This window comes from Protomyctophum parallelum, assembly GCF_964188405.1.
Source record: "Protomyctophum parallelum genome assembly, chromosome: 4".
NCBI classification, from domain to species: domain Eukaryota; kingdom Metazoa; phylum Chordata; class Actinopteri; order Myctophiformes; family Myctophidae; genus Protomyctophum; species Protomyctophum parallelum.
In genome coordinates this window covers 545,507-563,639 of record NC_139700.1, presented here as the reverse complement: position 1 = coordinate 563,639, position 18,133 = coordinate 545,507, and the positions used below count along the sequence as shown (strand labels likewise).

The following is an 18,133-nucleotide window of genomic DNA, read 5'->3' as shown; positions in this document are numbered from 1 at the left end:
AAAGAAGCTGTTCCTGACAGCGGGAGCCAATAGTTCTGTAGCGCCCCCCAGAGGAGAGAAGGGAAAAGAGTCTGTGGTTTGGATCAGAGGGGTCTTTCACAATACCTCTCGCCCTACGCAGACATCTCCGGCGCTGTAGGTCCTCAATGGAGGGGAGTTGTGTGCCGATGACATATTGGGCAGTCTTGACTACCCGTTGCAGGGCCTTTCCGGTCAGATACTGTGCAGCTGTTATACCACACTGAGATGCAGCTGGTTAATATGCTCTCAATGGTGCAGCGGTAAAAGTTCACTAGGATCCGTGGAGACAGGTGAGCCTTCCTCAGTCTCCTCAGGAAGTACAGACGCTGCTGCGCCTTCTTGTACAGGATGGAGCAGTTGAGAGCCCATGAGAGGTCCTCAGAGAGGTGGACACCCAGGAACTTGAATCTGGACACCCGCTCCACCATCTCTCCTGTAGTCCACAATGAGTTCCTTTGTCTTTGTGGTGTTGAGAGCCAGGTTGTTGCGTGGGTGAAGAGGGAGTAGAGGAGAGGACAGAGCACACAGCCCTGTGGTGTGCCAGTGTTCAGTGTCAGGGTGGAGGAGGTGTGGTTGTCTACTCTAACCTGACAGACTGAGGTCTGTTGGTCAGAAAGGCCAGAATCCAGTTGCAGAGTGAAGTACTGATGCCAAGGTGATAAGTCGATGAACAGCATTCTTACATAGGTGTTGGTGAGTTCCAGGTGGGTCAGAGCTGTGTGTATTGCAGTGTGGTCTGTGGTCACCTCCGATGTCCTATCTCTCTACTCCGCTCCGTCTCTCCCTCTGTGGTCATCTCTGATGTCCAATCGTCTCTGCTTGATATAACTACTTAAACCCCAGCATCCCTGTTGCGGGGAAAACTTTTGGCAGAAAATAGCAGCTCTACAAGCTCACAATGCGTTGCAACGTGACACATTGTGAGCTTGTCGGTTATTTTCAGCGGAAATATGTGATGTAAAGTAAAAACAGAAACGTCAGTAGTGTAGAGTCCTGCCGCTGCGGCACTCCAGGCAAACCAAATATATAGGGTTTCGAAAGTGCGGTTTCCCAGACCGCATATCATTGTGGTCTGGGCTTTAGTGTCCTACACAAATGAATGTGTATTATGTATGATCTCATGTCTTGTTCAGTGGTATCGGAGCAGGAGTGCTCTCTCTGTTGGTAATAATGTGTTAACTACTGTGCCTCACTAGCAGCTTGGTGTGTGTAGGCTATATAACAATAGATCATCACTAGGCTACGGCTACGCACTTTGCATAACGACCATAGATAGACCGCTCACCGCGACTCCTTTGTCAGACAGAGTAGCCTACAAATGAATGAAAAAAATAACGTTTTCTCAAGTAAGAAGATTTCATGTGTGTCTGCCTCCCTCTGAAGCCATCGGCGGTGGTGACCCCAGAATTGCAGCCGGCTGCAACAGGAAGTCCCACGCCTCCGGTTGACATCGCGTTCAGTCCCAGAGACTCCGCCTCCTCAACGCCAAAGTCCTCCCACAAAGTCTACACCACTGTAACAGAACAGCACGCAGAGGAGCTCAGGTGTTTTATTTTATTTCTACTCTTTTTGTTTCATTTTAATTTGTGTCATTGTTGTCAGATAACAAGTGCAATTAATCTTCATCAGAACAGGCAGATATCCATTAATTAAATCAGTGTTTCCCCTCCTTGTGAACCCCAGGCGTTTTTATTTGGTTTTTCACAAGCTTTCTCAAGCTATTGATTATCAATATTTTTGGTCACAAACATTGTGATACATATTTGATTGAAAGAGTAGACTGCCTTATACATTTTATTTAACGCAAAGCAAGTCTTGGACTTATTTTTACTTTTTACTAAAAGTGTATCTGAAACGCTCCATATATCCATAGCTTGTTTGATTAATGATTAATTAATGTGTTGATAGCGCCTACACTCTGGAACACACTGCCCTTGCAGATCAAGCGTACTCCTATTAATACTTTGTATTAATTTTGTTGATTTTTGCTGCTGTTATTTTTATTTTGCTGCTGTTTATTATATTGCTGTTTATTGCAATGTCTTCTGCTGCTTATATTCCTATTTGAATGTGTAAAGCACATTGTAATTGCAATTTTGAAAGGTGCTATATAAATAAAGTTGTATTGCTATTTATTATTGATGTATTTAAAGGGAGGAAGAGGAGCTTCCAGTCGTGACCGTGACAGCAACACCCAGACAAGAGGAAGAAGAGGACTCTGGGAAACTGTCGTCCGTACCAGCAGGTGGCGCCAGCGTGCACAACAACGGCCTGGCCTCTCGCTCGTACTCACGCTCACTGAGCCACATCAGCGAGAGCAGCGCCGACGGCGTCTGCACTCTGACGGACAGGCCCGCCGCCGCGGCGGAATCGTCCGAGGTCTCGTCTTTGGCGGAATCCGCCGCCGCCGTCTCGGTCGTTGACATTGCAACGGAATCGCCCGCGGGAACGCCCGAAACGCCGCAGATCTCCGTCGCCGCGGACGAAGAAGCAGCGTCGCCAAAGGGCGTTGTCGTCGTCAGGGTGGACGACGCAAAGGACGACGTGTCGGATTGTCACGCGGCTGTGGTTGAAGTTACCGAAGATCACAGGGAGGGAGTGGAGGAGAGTGTGGACCGTAACGCGCTCTCACAGAGCACTGACATGCGTTCACAGAGCACTGACATACTCTCACAGCCCAGCGCGCTCTCACAGCCCAGCGCGCTCTCACAGCCCAGCGCGCTCTCACAGCCCAGCGCGCTCTCACAGCCCAGCGCGCCCTCACAGCCCAGCGCGCTCTCACAGCCCAGCTCGCTCTCACAGCCCAGCGCGCTCTCACAGCCCAGCGCGCTCTCACAGAGCACTGAGGACGGGGCTTACGTGGCCCACCGCGTGGTGGTGGAGGCCGAGGAGAGGCCTGAGCACGAATCGTGTTCAGAGCACGGAGAAGGTACGTCACACCATAGAGTACACATATATAAAGGCTAGACGGCTCAAGGCAGAGTCTCTGACAGCCATCTTGCTGAGGTGCTACAGTACAGTATAATCTTATGGCAGCTCAAACAAAAATACTCATGACTCGCTCAACTCTTGACGGATTTACAAACGGGTTGGTTTATTACAAGCGTCATCAACGTGGCTGATTCAGGAAGCTTATTTGCTTAATGTTATATTTTATATGAACGTCATATAAAAGCATATAAGTATGCGGACGTCTCTGACGTTTGTAACAAACCAAACTGTTCTTTTTAAAAGTACATGCCCCATAGACAATGGTATGAGTGAGCGAGCTGCACCGAATAAGATGGCCGCCACGTAGCGGCGTCACTCTCCATTGGGTATCCCATGTTTATAACGCATTATGTAATGAAAAAGGTTCATGATTATAAAAATAATCATGAACCTTATCATCACACATTAAAAAGCTTATTTGGGATGCATTGCAAGTGTTACCTAAATTTTTATCCATCTTTAGGGCCACAAATTACACATTAGAAAGCACGAGTGTCTATTTCACGCATTCTTTTATTTATAAAAAAAAAGGATTACTGCAGTAATTGCCTGTCATAATTTCACCCCCCTCCGTATCGAAGTATTATGATGTTGATATTCATTTTGTATTCATCCTTAACCCATTCTGACCGGGCACCCATTTTGGTGTTAGCATCATGTTATGCTTTAGCTATTGAAAAATAGCAGATCTACAAGCTCATATCGCGCCACCGAGTGGCGCGATACGAGCTTGTAGGTCTGCTATTTTTGAAAAATCGAAGAGCGACTGACATTTCTAGAATCTGATCTCAGGTCAGAATGGGTTAATCAGACCAGTGTGTGTCCAGTGGAAACCTTGTATGAATCTGATCTCAGGTCAGAATGGGTTAAGGGCCCCACATCACACCTTAGAAAGTATGAGTGTCTATTTCAAACACAAAGTGTTTTTTGACTGGGGGGTCATATTTTCACCCTCTCCTTATCTAGACTCATTATTGGACAGTATTAGGATGTTGATATTCATTTTGTTCATCCTTAGGGCCCCAAATCACTTAGAAAGCATGAGTGTCTATTTCAAACAAAGTGTTTTTTTGACTGCAGTAACTGCCTGTCATAATTTCACCCCCCTCCGTGTCAAAGTATTGGACAGATGTCGATATTAATTTTGTTATGTTGTCTTATAATATTTTTTTATAATGCGTTATAAACATGGAATACATAGCAAGTTATGAAGTATTATAATACTTGATATTATAAGTCATTAATAAAGTTTATACTGTGTTATGATTAAGCTTATAAAGTATAATGATTATTTATCAGCGCTTATAAATATAATTATACATGTTTATGAGAAGATTATAATATCTTATAAGTGTGTTCATAATGCGTTATAAACCAGGTTTTACCTGAATTAGGCTACGGACCCCCATTTCATGGCATTTCTCTGGGACCCCAATGTATAGTGTAAAATCAAAGTTAATTTAACTCTGAGAGTGTACAAATGGAACCAAATGGACCTGTTAGGGTCCATTTGGTTCTATTTGTACACTCGCTGCGTTACAGACCCATAAGGGTCCATTTGGTTCCTAATTATGATTTAGCTGGGGACCCCCTGGAACTCCCTGAAGGACCCCTGGGGGTCCCCGGACCCCACTTTATAAACCACTGCGTTACACCACTAAGACACCCATGTACCTGACATACTACTTCCTAAACGTCAACGCCGTCCGCAATCACAACGCCACCACTAATCACGTTCAACCCAGATTTGGCTCAAACAAGGGATTAAATTCACTTCGCTCCTATGCCAAAACAATGTGGAACACCCTGCCAACAGTGGTAAAGGAATGTGAATCCTTACTCTCCTTTAAAACCGCCCTCAAAGAGCACCCATGCGTGGCTGCAATTTGAACCTGGCCCCCAGTAAAAAGTCAAAGTCAAATGAAGGACCCCCAATGGAAACAAGCCATGGGCTTTCTTGGGTTTTAAGAAAGACCTTGTGTTCTTTTCTGCAAACTGTTTCCCATTCAGGAGGACGGGAACCCCTTTTGGTTTTCTAAGCATTGTGTTATACTTTAGCAGTTGAAAAATAGCAGATCTACAAGCTCATAGTGCGGCACCGAGTTTTTCAGAAAACTGTCAGGATTTAGAAGACATTTGTAGAATCGTCCTCAGGTCTAAATGGGTTAATAAAGTATATTCACTCAATCAGTAGGTGAGGAGGTGTCGGTGGACAGCGGCGTGGAAGAGGCCTTGGCAGCGGTCATTTCATCTCTGGACGACTGCAGAGGACAGTTCCCTGAGCTGCAGCTCCTGGAGCAAGAAGTGAGGCTGCTGCAAGCTACGTTGAAGGTGAGAAGATAGAGGGGGAGGCTTTGTTTGGAGTTGGGTTTCATGTACTAAAAACAATAGTGCTGTTACAGGCCATCTATATACTTACGAGTATTTAGCATATTCTACTTTTGACATGGAAGTGAAATTGCCATCTCAACCCATTAAAACTGTCATTTCAGATTTGAGCCTTGGCTATTCAACATTGTAAGAAAGGCAACGGGGGCCCAGGCCGTAGCGTAACGGTCTGGGCACCGGACTGGTGATCCAGTCGCGGTGTGCCGCGGGTTCGACTCCCGGACCCGACACGGCCTTTACCGCATGTCATCCCCCCATCTCTCTCCCGTTTCCTGTCAGCCTACTTTCTATCCCTTAAAAAAAAAATCAATAAAGGCGTAAGCCACAAAAAAATATCTTTAAGAAAGGCAACGGGTCGCACAAACACCAAGACGGCATTTTAGGTTTTATTCTTTATAATATCGAATGACAGACGTTTCCGCTATCCAACCTTCCCGTCACGTTTCTTATCAATTTGATTTGAACGGATAACGCACCATAACGGGCGCCGCAATTTTTTTCTATTTCACCCAAAACATACATTTTGTAACCGGGGATCATATATTATTTATTTCACCCAAAACATGCATTTTGTAACCAGGGTTCATATATTATTTATTTCACCCAAAACATACATTTTGTAACCGGGGATCATATCGTTTAGAGAAATAAGCCTCAAATCAAGCTTGTTTTGAGCCAAAAAGAAGATTATGATTATTATGATTCAAAACATTGCGTCCCCATAGATGGCATAAGCCAGCGGAATTTTATGTTATGACACCGTTGTGAACCGTAATCAATTGAACTTAACCCATTCTGACCTGAGATCAGATTCATACGAGGTTTCCGCCGGACACACACTGGTCTGATGAACCCATTCTGACCTGAGATCAGATTCTAAAAATGTCAGTCGCTCTTCGATTTTTCAAAAATAGCAGACCTACAAGCTCGTATCGCGCCACTCGGTGGCGCGATATGAGCTTGTAGATCTGCTATTTTTAAATAGCTAAAGCATAACATGATGCTGACACCAAAATGGGTGCCCGGTCAGAATGGGTTAAAATAGGCGTCAAAAGGCGAACAGAGGGTGTTTGGACCGGGAGGCGTCTAAAGGCGGTATCTGCGCCAAGTGAGTTAATGTATTAAAAATTATAATTTATTCTTCATCTGCTGGTCAATTAAAGCTTTAGTGCTTGAGTAATGTGAAAGTGAACGTGACTCTAGCCCAGTAGTTAAGACTCCTCCTTACTTGATGTAATGTGAAAGTGAACGTGACTCTAGCCCAGTAGTTAAGACTCCTCCTTACTGGATGTAATGTGAAAGTGAACGTGACTCTAGCCCAGTAGTTAAGACTCCTCTTTACTGGAGTGATCTGGATCAACTTCCTGTCCTATTTGTGTCTGTCTATTGACCAAGACAGATAAAATACCTCGAGAGGGTGGTCTGTCCTGGACAGAAACAGAGGCAGGCCAGAACAAGTGAGGGAGGGAACTGAGCTTCCCGGAAAGCCTCGTTCCCCTGGGGTGCAGGAATAGGGTGGGGGACTTTCCTGCCTCTTCCTGAGGTAAATTTGACCTTCTCCAGAGTCGGCTATAAGATGCGTCAGTCAGTGGATAAAAAGAGAAGTGTTGCAGATCCTTTGAGGCATACCGGAGTCTCTCCCCACTGACTCAGACAGGGCCCAATTCTCAACCGACCAATCAAAACGCTTGTAAACATTTTATTATTATTATTCTTTATTATTCTTTGGGAACCAAAATCGCCCCCTACCTATACAAGAGTAGGCTACTAGTGCCAATGTCAAATGATTGCTGTATATCATTGATGAAATCCATGTTTCCTCTGTGTGTGTGTGTGTGTGTGTGTGTGTGTGTGTGTGTGTGTGTGTGTGTGTGTGTGTGTGTGTGTGTGTGTGTGTGTGTGTGTGTGTGTGTGTGTGTGTGTGTGTGTGTGTGTGTGTGTGTGTGTGCGCGCGCGCGTGCAGGGTGGCAGCCAAAGCCGGTCACCCAGCGTGGCCAGCCTCACGGTGGAAACAGCTCTGGGAAGCTTTGACTTCCTCAACAGCTCCGACGAGGAAGAGGAGGATGGACATAAGACAAGTAGAAAGACCAGGTCAGTGAAATGGCCATTTTTATAGAGCAGTGGTTCTCAAACGTTTTCATGTCAAGGACCCTCATTAGCCCTGCGGACCCCCATTAGCCCATTCTGACCTGAGATCAGATTCATACGAGGTTTCCACTGGACACACACTGGTCTGATTAAACCCATTCTGACCTGAGATCAGATTCTAAAAAAAATCAGTCGTTCTTCGATTTTTCAAAAATAGCAGACCTACAAGCTCGTAGCGCGCCACTCGGTGGCGCGCTATGAGCTTGTAGATCTGCTGTTTTTCAAAAGCTAAAGCACGACATGATGCTGACACCAAAATGGGTGCCCGTTCAGAATGGGTTAATTTCAAGGCCCCAGGCTTGACCTGAGTCAAGTGGGATAAAAATAAATAAAAAAAGATTCTCAGACTGGTGACTGTTGTGTATGTACAGTGAGTTTTGTGATTTAAGAATGTGATTTGTGTTAATATAACACATACGTACGTAACTATGTCATTTCTACATATTAATACTGGCCACCACAGTCCACAGTACATACATATTTGTAAGGGAATAGTACTTTAATTTCTAATGTGATGGTTTGCTTCCATCTAGTGGTGGTACCTTGCCTTGCAACTGAAAAAGCTAGGAAGAGGAACATAGCACACACGTTGTTAAAAGGATCCCTGGCTAATAAGCTTTGCCTTAATGCATTATAATTTCCCTCTATAACTAAAATGTAAAACACTGTCAACATTTTACTATTTGTCTTTTATAAAGAATTAGTTTCACTGAATAGTTGATGATGATGTCCATATATATAGAATGTAGGACTGGACAAAACCCCATAATCTTATTTTAGGGAGGGACAAAGTTATTGTAATACTTTATTATTATTATTATTATTATTATTATTATTAAATTATTATTACCTATTACCATGATTTGTTCTAAGTTGTGATGACCATTGTGTTCCCAGTGCTCAGCGGGAGAGGGGCTGGGACACGCCCACCTCCAACACCTCCCCTCTCACCACTGGCTGCACTGCTCTAGACTCCGCCCTGGTGGTCCACCTCAAGAACTGCAGCTCTCAACTCCTGGTGAGACATAAGAGAAGTCAACGCAATGTGGAAGTCACTGGTTTATTGATTGAATACTTAATTAACAGTTTGCAGATTGTACAGTGGTAGGATTATACAATGATGCTAAAAGGATAGGACAACAAGCGCAGAGAGGGCTTGTCCAAGATCATGCTGTATTGAAGTGATAGCCATAGCAGAGATAACAGGCAAACGTTGATCGAAATAACAATTATTTTACATTCTCTAATTGTGTAGACTTCTTGTAAATTAAGCAATGCGGATGTTTAAGAATAATTTAAGTTCGATCTGCAGAGACTTTTTGTATTTTTAATATTTGCACAAATAAAAAGGTACTGTGATGTGTTGTACTTGTACCTGTAGTGGCTGGGTACCTTTGTAAAGTACTGTGATGTGTTGTACTTGTACCTGTAGTGTCTGGGTACCTTTGTAAAGTACTGTGATGTGTTGTACTTGTACCTGTAGTGGCTGGGTACCTTTGTAAAGTACTGTGATGTGTTGTACTTGTACCTGTAGTGTCTGGGTACCTTTGTAAAGTACTGTGATTTGTTGTACTTGTACCTGTAGTGTCTGGACTCTGGGTACCTTTGTAAAGTACTGTGATGTGTTGTACTTGTACCTGTAGTGTCTGGGTACCTTTGGGCCTCTGCGCTGTGGAGAGATGTACGCTCTGGACAGACTGCTGCGAGAGGCCAGAGTACTGGAGATCATCCGACGAATCACCAAGGAAGGCCTCACACAGGTCACAAAGCCTGATGAAGGTATGGATGGGATGGGAGGCCATCGACCTCGTCCCCTATTCTGTCTGTGACGTTGTCTGTTAAGGCGTCTATAGCCTGTACGTGAGCATGTCGCGCAGGGAATAATTAGGGTATACCGTCTGAAAAAACCCATAGGCTACAACACTGCTGTTCACACATACATGCCATGCATACATCCAAAGCAGAGCAGGGGTCAGAGCAAATCTACAAGCTCACAACATACTGTACATATTTTTGACAAAGATATTTGGATGGGGCCACGGGGGGGGGGGGAAAGAGATCAAAGTGCAGTTGTAACTCAAGTAATTACCATCTTTCTTTCTTTCTTTTTTTGTCTTTGTGACAAAAGTTAATTAATTCACCCTTTGTCAAGTCCCGCCCGTGGTTGTGCCCCTCTTCGCACCCATTGGTTGCCATTTTGTGGTTGGACAAAAAGTCCTCTCTCTCCATCCACTACCATTGAAATGACGTGTTTTTCAGTTGCTTGGTATTTATATTCTGTGCATTCAATTCTTATTTTAAACTTGGTGTCAGCAAATTCAACATAAACAAGGCGTAACCCGGGCGGAACAAGGCAGAAAGAGCCTGCTGGTTAGTCAGTCAGGGACCAATCAGAAGGCTGACAAATGATGAATCTCCCTCTGTCCATTCCTCTGTCCTGCTCTCTGTCAGTCAGGGACCAATCAGAAGGCTGACAAATGATGAGTCTCCCTCTGTCCATTCCTCTGTCCTCCTCTCTGCCTGCCCCTGCACCCTCTCCATCCTCCTCTATCTGTGTCCCAGTCGTCCCCCAGCTGGAGCAGTGCCAGGGGGCCGTGTCGCTGTGGCAGAAGTGCGTGGGCGCTGCCAGCGTGTACAGCGTGTCCGCAGAGGCCTTCGTGGTTGCACTGGCACGACTCTACCTCACTAAACTACCCGAGAGGACCACCAGCCTGAGTGACACGGGTATACGGCTCAGAATCCTCATAGTCGCTTTCCATGTTGAAAAGTGTTCAATTAAACATTAGAAAAAAGCTGAAATTGCTGATCTACAAGAAATTGCTGATCGACAAGCTTGTTGTGAGCTTGTAGATCTGCTATTTATTTATTTTATAAAATCGCCAGTCATTTCTTTGAATATTTGACATATCTTCCCTGTGCAATTTTGATTACGAAGCCTAAAAGCCGAAACAGAATGAATTTCTTTATTGATATGTTCCAATGTCTGATGCCAAAAACACATTTTAATCGTTAATCTCAATTATTAGTGTGACAATTAATCGTCAACTTATATTTGTGATCGTGACAGCCCTACCCACACTGCATTTGATTAGTTTGGGGTGTTTGGCATTGTCAGTAGTTAGTATGTTTAGGTGGTGATCTAATGAATACATGTTTTGTTAAAGGAAAACTTATGTTCTACACACCCCATGAAGCCTTGTACTATTCATGGATATCTCTTTTGGTTTTGTCGCATTACTGAGCTAATTATTTGATGACCAGGTCATTTGGTCACTTGGAGACTCCCAATTGAGTACCTCCCGACGGTCATCAAATAATTAATCCCCAATGAATTTGAGGTTTCATGGGGTGTGTAATAATAATAATAATAATAATGAATAATAATTTTATATAATAATGAATAATAATGATTTTTTTTTGGGTGAGCCACTCCATTAAAGTTATGCACAGTTGCTGTGTGTGTGCGCATGCATGCGTGAGTGAGTGCCTATGTGTATTGACTGTGTGTGTGTGTGTGTGTGTGTGTGTGTGTGTGTGTGTGTGTGTGTGTGTGTGTGTGTGTGTGTGTGTGTGTGTGTGTGTGTGTGTGTGTCCAGTGTTCCTGAGCATGGTGGAGAGGGTGTTGGAGAGACGATTGCCACGCCGCGGCCTCAACAGAGAGGAAGTGATGGTGACGGTGTTCCAGTTCTGGAGCTACCTGGAGGCAGAGGGAGTCAGTGAGGTCGACACGCACGTTGTTGAGCTGGCGGAGGAGGGTACGATACGCGCACGCACACACACACACACACACACACACACACACACATTGTTATGTTTACAAGTAAAAGTCTGGAATTCAAAATTTACTTCAGTAAAAGTACCAAAGTATGGCCTGAAAATGTAGTCACATATTGACCAGTCTGACTCATAGTCCAACCTCAAATGTGTTTGACACAGCTTATCTAAGCAAAGTGGGAATGACCAGCATTATGCTGGTCACATGCAACCCTAGCCTAGCTAATAAGCCAGACCGAATCAGCCGTTTGCAACCCCAGTTAACACGGAGCCCGCCAGAAGCGTTGATTAACTTTAGTCTGGTAACAGCGTAGCCTTCGTTTTCTAGGCTTTATATTCTTTAATCCATGTTTTGCATCGATAGCTGTCTCTTGTTAGCATCCCAGTGTAAAGTTTAAGTGTGACAGTGGCCACGGCCATTCTTAAGATGCACACGCATCCACTTCTGCACTCTATGTGCTGCTTCCAATGGCCTGTATCTCCAAATATATTCTTTCACAGCGAACATTTTTTACTCAAATATTTGCTTCTGGGAGGTCCCTGGAACAACATATTTTCAGATGGGGATCGGCGAAGAAATACATACAATTCTGGCACTCCTTGACATGAAATAGTTTGAGAACCACTGATATAGAAAACATGGGTCTTTCAGAAAACTGTCAGGGATTTCGAAGACATTTGTAGAATCGACTGCAGGTCTAAATGAGTTAATAATGTAATAACAAATAATGACCCAATGTGTTCTGTTCCCTTCCGGCAGTCTGGTTGGTCCAGAGCCTTTCGTCATGTGACCAGGAAGTGTTGGTGCGCGCTCTCCGGCGCCCCCCAGAGTGCAGTCTGAAAAGGAACGGGCTTCATGCTGTCGCTAAGTTACTGAAGGACCCCCGAGGGAAGGTGTCTGCCTCTGCTAGCTCTCTGCTGCGAAGCCTGGCCGACCAGCCGCGACACAGAGAGAGGGTGAGAGACCGGGACACATGTGGTGACACATACCTCCAAACTGACAAACTGTAGTACTTAGTTAGTTAGTTTTGGGTGACAGTGATGCAGAAAAGTCAATTTTAAGTTGTGAACTAGGGTTTCACAACCTGGGGTCCATTCGCTAGACTGGCTAGAGGTCCATTTGATTTACGGAAAATTATATTCTGTTAGATTATGGCTACTACACTACTACTACTATGGCTCAATACTCCAGACTCTGCCCACTCACTGAGTGGCTACCCAAGTTAGCTCAGTACTGCTTTGGGGAGTTGAAACAGATTTCAGTAGCCTACATCAGGGGTTCCCTAAATCACTGATGGTCCCTGACACCTTGCCCCAAGAAGATGTTATTTCGTGTCAGACAATGCATTGTAAGGACTCAAGCAGGATCGTTAATGACCAACACCTCTGTCTATTTGGAATGTAAGCCTCGGCCTATTCACAATCAATGAGGCTCGTTAATGGCCCATCAACGTGTTGAACACTTGAACAGTATCTGTACCGAGCAGAGAGTGTCAGAGAGGCAGGGGCGGAAACCCCGTAAGAGGGCACTTTTGGACAAAAATTGCGAAAATAGCAGATCAGCTATTTTCGGGGCGAGTGGAGATGCGGTGTGTATACGACATGGATTTCTAAACAAATTAGTTCAACGCAAAATGCTGTGTATAAACAGCAGAGCTACCTTTAAACACATTTTAAATCTGAGGCTTTTTTTTTGGGGGGGGGGGGGGCTAATTGTTCCAATATGACTGCAAAAGATTGCTGCTATTTATTTGAAAAAGCTTTATGCCCTGTAACATATATGTAATGACGCAATGTGACATAGCTCTGTTACAATGCTATATGAACTGTATATACTTTCCCCAACTGTTTTTTTTATTATATTTTGACATTGTAAACATATGTTTTCTCATGCCAATTGAATTGAATTGAATTGAATTGAATTGAATTGAATCGAATCGAATCGAATCGAATCGAATCGAATCGAATCGAATCGAATCGAATCGAATCGAATCGAATCGAATCGAATCGAATCGAATCAATATAACAATGAGAGAGAGTCCAGTGCCCTGTGGTAAATGACAAACGAAGATATGAAAGGACAAACATTTTCTATATGCACATCAAATATGAGAACTGAACTGGTCTCAACTGTGTGCATTTCCACGCTTTGTGGAGGCACATAAATGACTGAACGTTTGCTTCTATATTCTTCCTCTGAAGAATGAATTGAGCTAAATGTCATGCACATATATTTTACTGAGTTTCTGCCCAGAGTCAAGAGACACATGACTACAGACATCAAAGCTATCCAGTGTCCATTGATAGAGAGTGTACTTAAAATGGACACAGGCCTCAAATTGGATTATAAAATGGAATTAACATGAAGCACATTTTCCCTGTATGTCCAGGCTTTGGTGAGCTGTCTGGAGCTGTTGGAAAATGAGAATGTGGAGACAAGAGTGTGTGGATGCAAGGCCCTGGCTTGTCTTAAGGTACAAATACCTCATATTGTAACACTCATGTGTGTCAGTTACCAGTGTCTTGATATATGTGTACTGGTCTACTGGAATAGTGTGAATCTGGTTTGCGTCCGAGCATAGGCATGGCAGAGACATGGTAACGCCCGCCTGCCTGTGATTGGCCTACCCACACTGCCCGTCTTGACTGTCCTGCTGGATAGTCTGATGCGAGGTTACTCCGTGGTGGGAAATATTAATTGATTGAACATGCACGCCGTAATATGATTTGATTTGGGTGTGTTATAAAACAAAGTGTTTGTGTTGATTATTGTGTAATTTGTTTGTATGTGTAAACTTGAAACATTATTGTACTATAATAAAAAGGTCTATTTTCCCTTCATCTTTATCCTTTTTAATGTATTAAGTTTACTATAGTTTACTATACCGGTAATTAGATTAATACACGATAATCAACACTAACACTTTATTTAGAACACACCCAAATCAAATCATAGTACAACGTACGTGTTCAATCAATTATTCAATCAAAGCAAACGGCATAAACAATATTAGTTTGCCTCTTCTACAAAAAAAAGTAGTTAGTTAGTTAGTTAGTTAGTTAGTTAGTTAGTTAGTTAGTTAGTTAGTTAGTTAGTTACAAGGCTGCATTCTGTCATGCGTGCCAAGCTGTTATTCTCTTGTATTATTTACTTCTCAATCTCACCACGGACTAACCTCACGTCTCGGAGGACAGTGAAGACGGGCAGTGTCGGCAGGCCAATCACAGGCAGGCGGGGCGTTACCATGCCTATGCTCTGACGCAAACGAGATTCACGCACTGGAACAGCGGGGACACATTTGTGTGTGTGTAAACTGACTGGCTGTCTTAGAATCAGGTTTACAAGGTAAAAAATACACTAGCACAGGTCGTTGGAAGTACTGCGTTGTTTCCCAACCATTAAAGGGACACTTCACCCTTTTTGCAAAAAAATATATGTTAATGACGTTTAGAAGCTTTAGATCACTTTCCTGGGGGTATTTATGTGTGTAATATGTGGTTTTAGTTATTTTAGATTGTAGCAGTGAGCCTGTTGTCTCTGATGTCATGGACACTGGTCTCACTACCTTCCTGGACTACAATTCCCATAATTCTTTGGTGCACTGCTCCTCCTTGCGGATAGGGGGAGAGCTGTCTTACTGAGACAACATGTAGTCCAGGAAGGAAGTGAGCCCAGTGTCCATGACATCAGAGACAACAGGCTCACTGCTACAATGTAAAATATCTAAAACCACATATTACATACATAAAGACCCCCAGGAAAGTGTTCTAAAGCTTCTAAACGTCATTAACATATATTTTTTTGCAAAAAGGGTGAAGTGTCCCTTTAACTTGAGAGATAGGGTGTGGCAACTTACTCAAAGATGTTAATTTGCATCGGTTTCAATGAGACTGTGAGAATTTACATTATTCCATGATGAATTTAATCACTCAATTTTGAGTGTGTTAGAACTTAACACACTGCCAAGAGAAATACTGAAGGGAACATGTTATTGGGACATTAATTTTGCAGGTCTGTCTGACAAAGCAAGTTGTATACTGCAACCAAGGTCCATGTTTTAGTTTTATTAGAGAAAGTAAAAGATGTGTGTGATTTTTTTGGACAAGTGGCTAAATATGTATTATTTTATTTTTTACTCAATTTTACACTGATTTCTTTACTCTATTGGATGTGAAGGGGGAGGTGACAAACTGACGATTGAGCCTATGGCACACAGTATGGCAGCCTTAGTACCTTACAATGTCTAATAACCTAAAACATGAACCTTGGTTGAAAAACAAAAGAACAAAGTTGTCCTTTAACCCATTCAGGACGGGAACCCCTTTTGGTGTTTTAAGTCATTATGTTATACTTTAGCTATTGAAACATAGCAGATCTACATAGCGCTACGAGCTTGTAGATATGCTAGTATTTTTTTAAATAGTGAAAATGTAGCGCAAATCTTTGAATATATTCTTTCACAGTGAATGTTTTTAACTCAAATTCCGCTTCTTGTAGATCCATGGAACAACATATTTTCAGATAGGGGTCGGCGGCCAATTACATATAGTTTTTGGGGTCCTTGACATGAAATAGTTGTTTGAGAACCACTTCAGAAAACTGTCATGATTTAGAAGTCATTTTGTAGAATCTGGTCTCAGTCCTAATGAGTTACATGCAGCAATAACCCATGGCTTGTTATTATGGGACCTTCCCCAAAGTAACTACCTGTGTCTGTACTTTGTTCCAGGCCAAGGAAAGCATTGACCAGCTGGTGTATCTGTGTAGAACAGACAAGGAGGAGGTCCGGGATGCAGCCAAACAAGCTCTGTTAGTGTTGGGTAAGAATCATAATAATATTAGGTCTGATGTGCACAATAAATACTCCAAACATTATGTTAAAAGTGTATATAGTTTTACAACTTTCACAGTATCGTAAGCTTATGCAAAAATAATAATAATAATGTTGATCCTACTATGATCAATTGTTACAATATTTTTTCTGTCATTCATTTGTTTATCAAATCACTCATTAAATGAATGGTTTTCCATGCGGTGGCAAAACGTGCCCTTTGAAATCATTGATTTGATTATTCATTCCTTCATTTATTCCCCATAAAGAATGTCAGTAGTCGACTGACATGAAATCCCCCATACATTTGCCAGACATACAACACATGAATCATGTGATGTGAAACAAATGAGAATTCATTTTTCCCATTAATTTATTAAAGGTTTTATGACATTAATTTTCATTTATTTTTCTTTTTTCTTTTAGGTTTTATGACCTCAATTACACCCAAAAAACCTGAACTTTGAACATTCAGTGGATTTCCTGTGGTCTGAAGTTTTCTTTGGGGTTTTTTGGGCCTTTTGAGCTACATTGAAAACGGGCAACACAGTGAAACAGTGGCATCTGCTGGCAAATCCCATTGACATATATGGGATTTGCAGTAAGTGATGTCACTTACTGCCGGCAAATCACAGCACCTGTTTGAGCCAGAAAACCCCAGATCACAGAAAATCTACTGAATGTTAAAAGTTCATGTTTTTTGGGTGCAATTGAGATTAGAAAACCTAAAAAAAACAAGAACAATTCCAAAACCTTTTTTTTAATGTCACAATCCCTTTTGTTTGTTTGTTTGTTTGTTTGTTCGTTCATTCGTTCATTCATTCATTCATTCATTCATTCATTCATTCATTCATTCATTCATTCATTCATTCATTTGTTAATTCATGCTGAATAGGTGAAGAGGGGAAGATGGCCCACAGACACGTAGAAACCTCTCAGGATGGATTACCAAGACTCTTTGCTCCTGGAAGCATGGCCAGCACAGCCTTCTAATATAACACACACACACACACACACACACATGCGCACGCACGCACACACACACACACACACACACACACACACACACACACACACACACACACACACACACACACACACACACACGCTACAAAGTTTCTAAAGTTTATATTGTGGTATGCCATGATATACTCCTTGAATCTGCCATTACACACTTGCAGCACATAATTGTAACATATTTGTAACATACAGAAACACAAGTTGTATGTTTTACACTGTTAAAGAGGGTGCAATAATATTTTCCCAGGGGGCAAAGAGGAGATACTGTAGGAGATTAACACTGGGCATATTTCAGTCAAGCACACACACACACACTTGTGTATATAAAACATGTGGTAACTACTGCATTATGTCGATGCCAGGAAGGTTTCTGAATTTTAATGCCTTATCTGGAAAGATGGAGGGCGGAACTGACGAATGGATCAGAGATGGGAGGGATAAATGAATGGAGAGGAAAGGGAAAGGGTTCTCACATCCCCCAAAAAATGTTTTTTAAGGAACAAGGGCTTTTCTATCGGTGTGACTGTGAAATGTACTTTTGGTCATTTGATCGCTGCATGCATTCACGTTAAATAGGATAGTAGTAGAGACAACTCATTTTGGCCAAGGTGTCACTGTCACTGCTTCATATACCTTTAAAAAAGGTAGTGGCACCCTCCTTTTCTTTTTTTTTTTTTTAAGATATTTTTTTGCGGCTTACGCCTTTTATTGATTTTTGAAGGGACAGACAGTAGGCTGACAGGAAACGGGAGAGAGATGGGGGGATGACATGCAGTAAAGGCCGTGTCGGGTCCGGGAGTCGAACCCGCGGCACACTGCGACTGGATTACCAGTCCGGTGCCCAGACCGTTACGCTACGGCCTGGGCCAGTGGCACCCTCCTTGACTTCACCATAGGTGATGTTCTAAAGATATTCTAAAGACCTGTTGCCATGGAGTCTCAGTTTATTTAGCAACAAT

General features: G+C 42.9%; 1 protein-coding gene across 5 annotated transcripts in view; it reads left to right on the top strand.

The window, feature by feature from the left end:
• Positions 1–17,210, top strand: part of ripor1 (RHO family interacting cell polarization regulator 1) — a 101,736-nt gene extending 84,526 nt beyond the window's left edge. For 4 of the 5 annotated variants that reach the window (XM_083763595.1, XM_083763594.1, XM_083763593.1 and 1 more), the window contains 12 exons: positions 1,405–1,565; positions 2,175–2,950; positions 5,204–5,343; positions 7,364–7,491; positions 8,446–8,566; positions 9,192–9,327; positions 10,111–10,272; positions 11,145–11,303; positions 12,083–12,279; positions 13,713–13,796; positions 16,053–16,143; positions 17,050–17,210. In XM_083763595.1, coding sequence (XP_083619721.1) covers positions 1,405–1,565; positions 2,175–2,950; positions 5,204–5,343; positions 7,364–7,491; positions 8,446–8,566; positions 9,192–9,327; positions 10,111–10,272; positions 11,145–11,303; positions 12,083–12,279; positions 13,713–13,796; positions 16,053–16,143; positions 17,050–17,147 — 2,253 coding nt within the window. In that variant the 3' untranslated portion in view covers positions 17,148–17,210. The remainder of the gene's footprint in view (positions 1–1,404; positions 1,566–2,174; positions 2,951–5,203; positions 5,344–7,363; positions 7,492–8,445; positions 8,567–9,191; positions 9,328–10,110; positions 10,273–11,144; positions 11,304–12,082; positions 12,280–13,712; positions 13,797–16,052; positions 16,144–17,049) is intronic. The other variant, XM_083763592.1, reaches the window with a different exon arrangement.
• Positions 17,211–18,133: the final 923 nt, after the last annotated feature.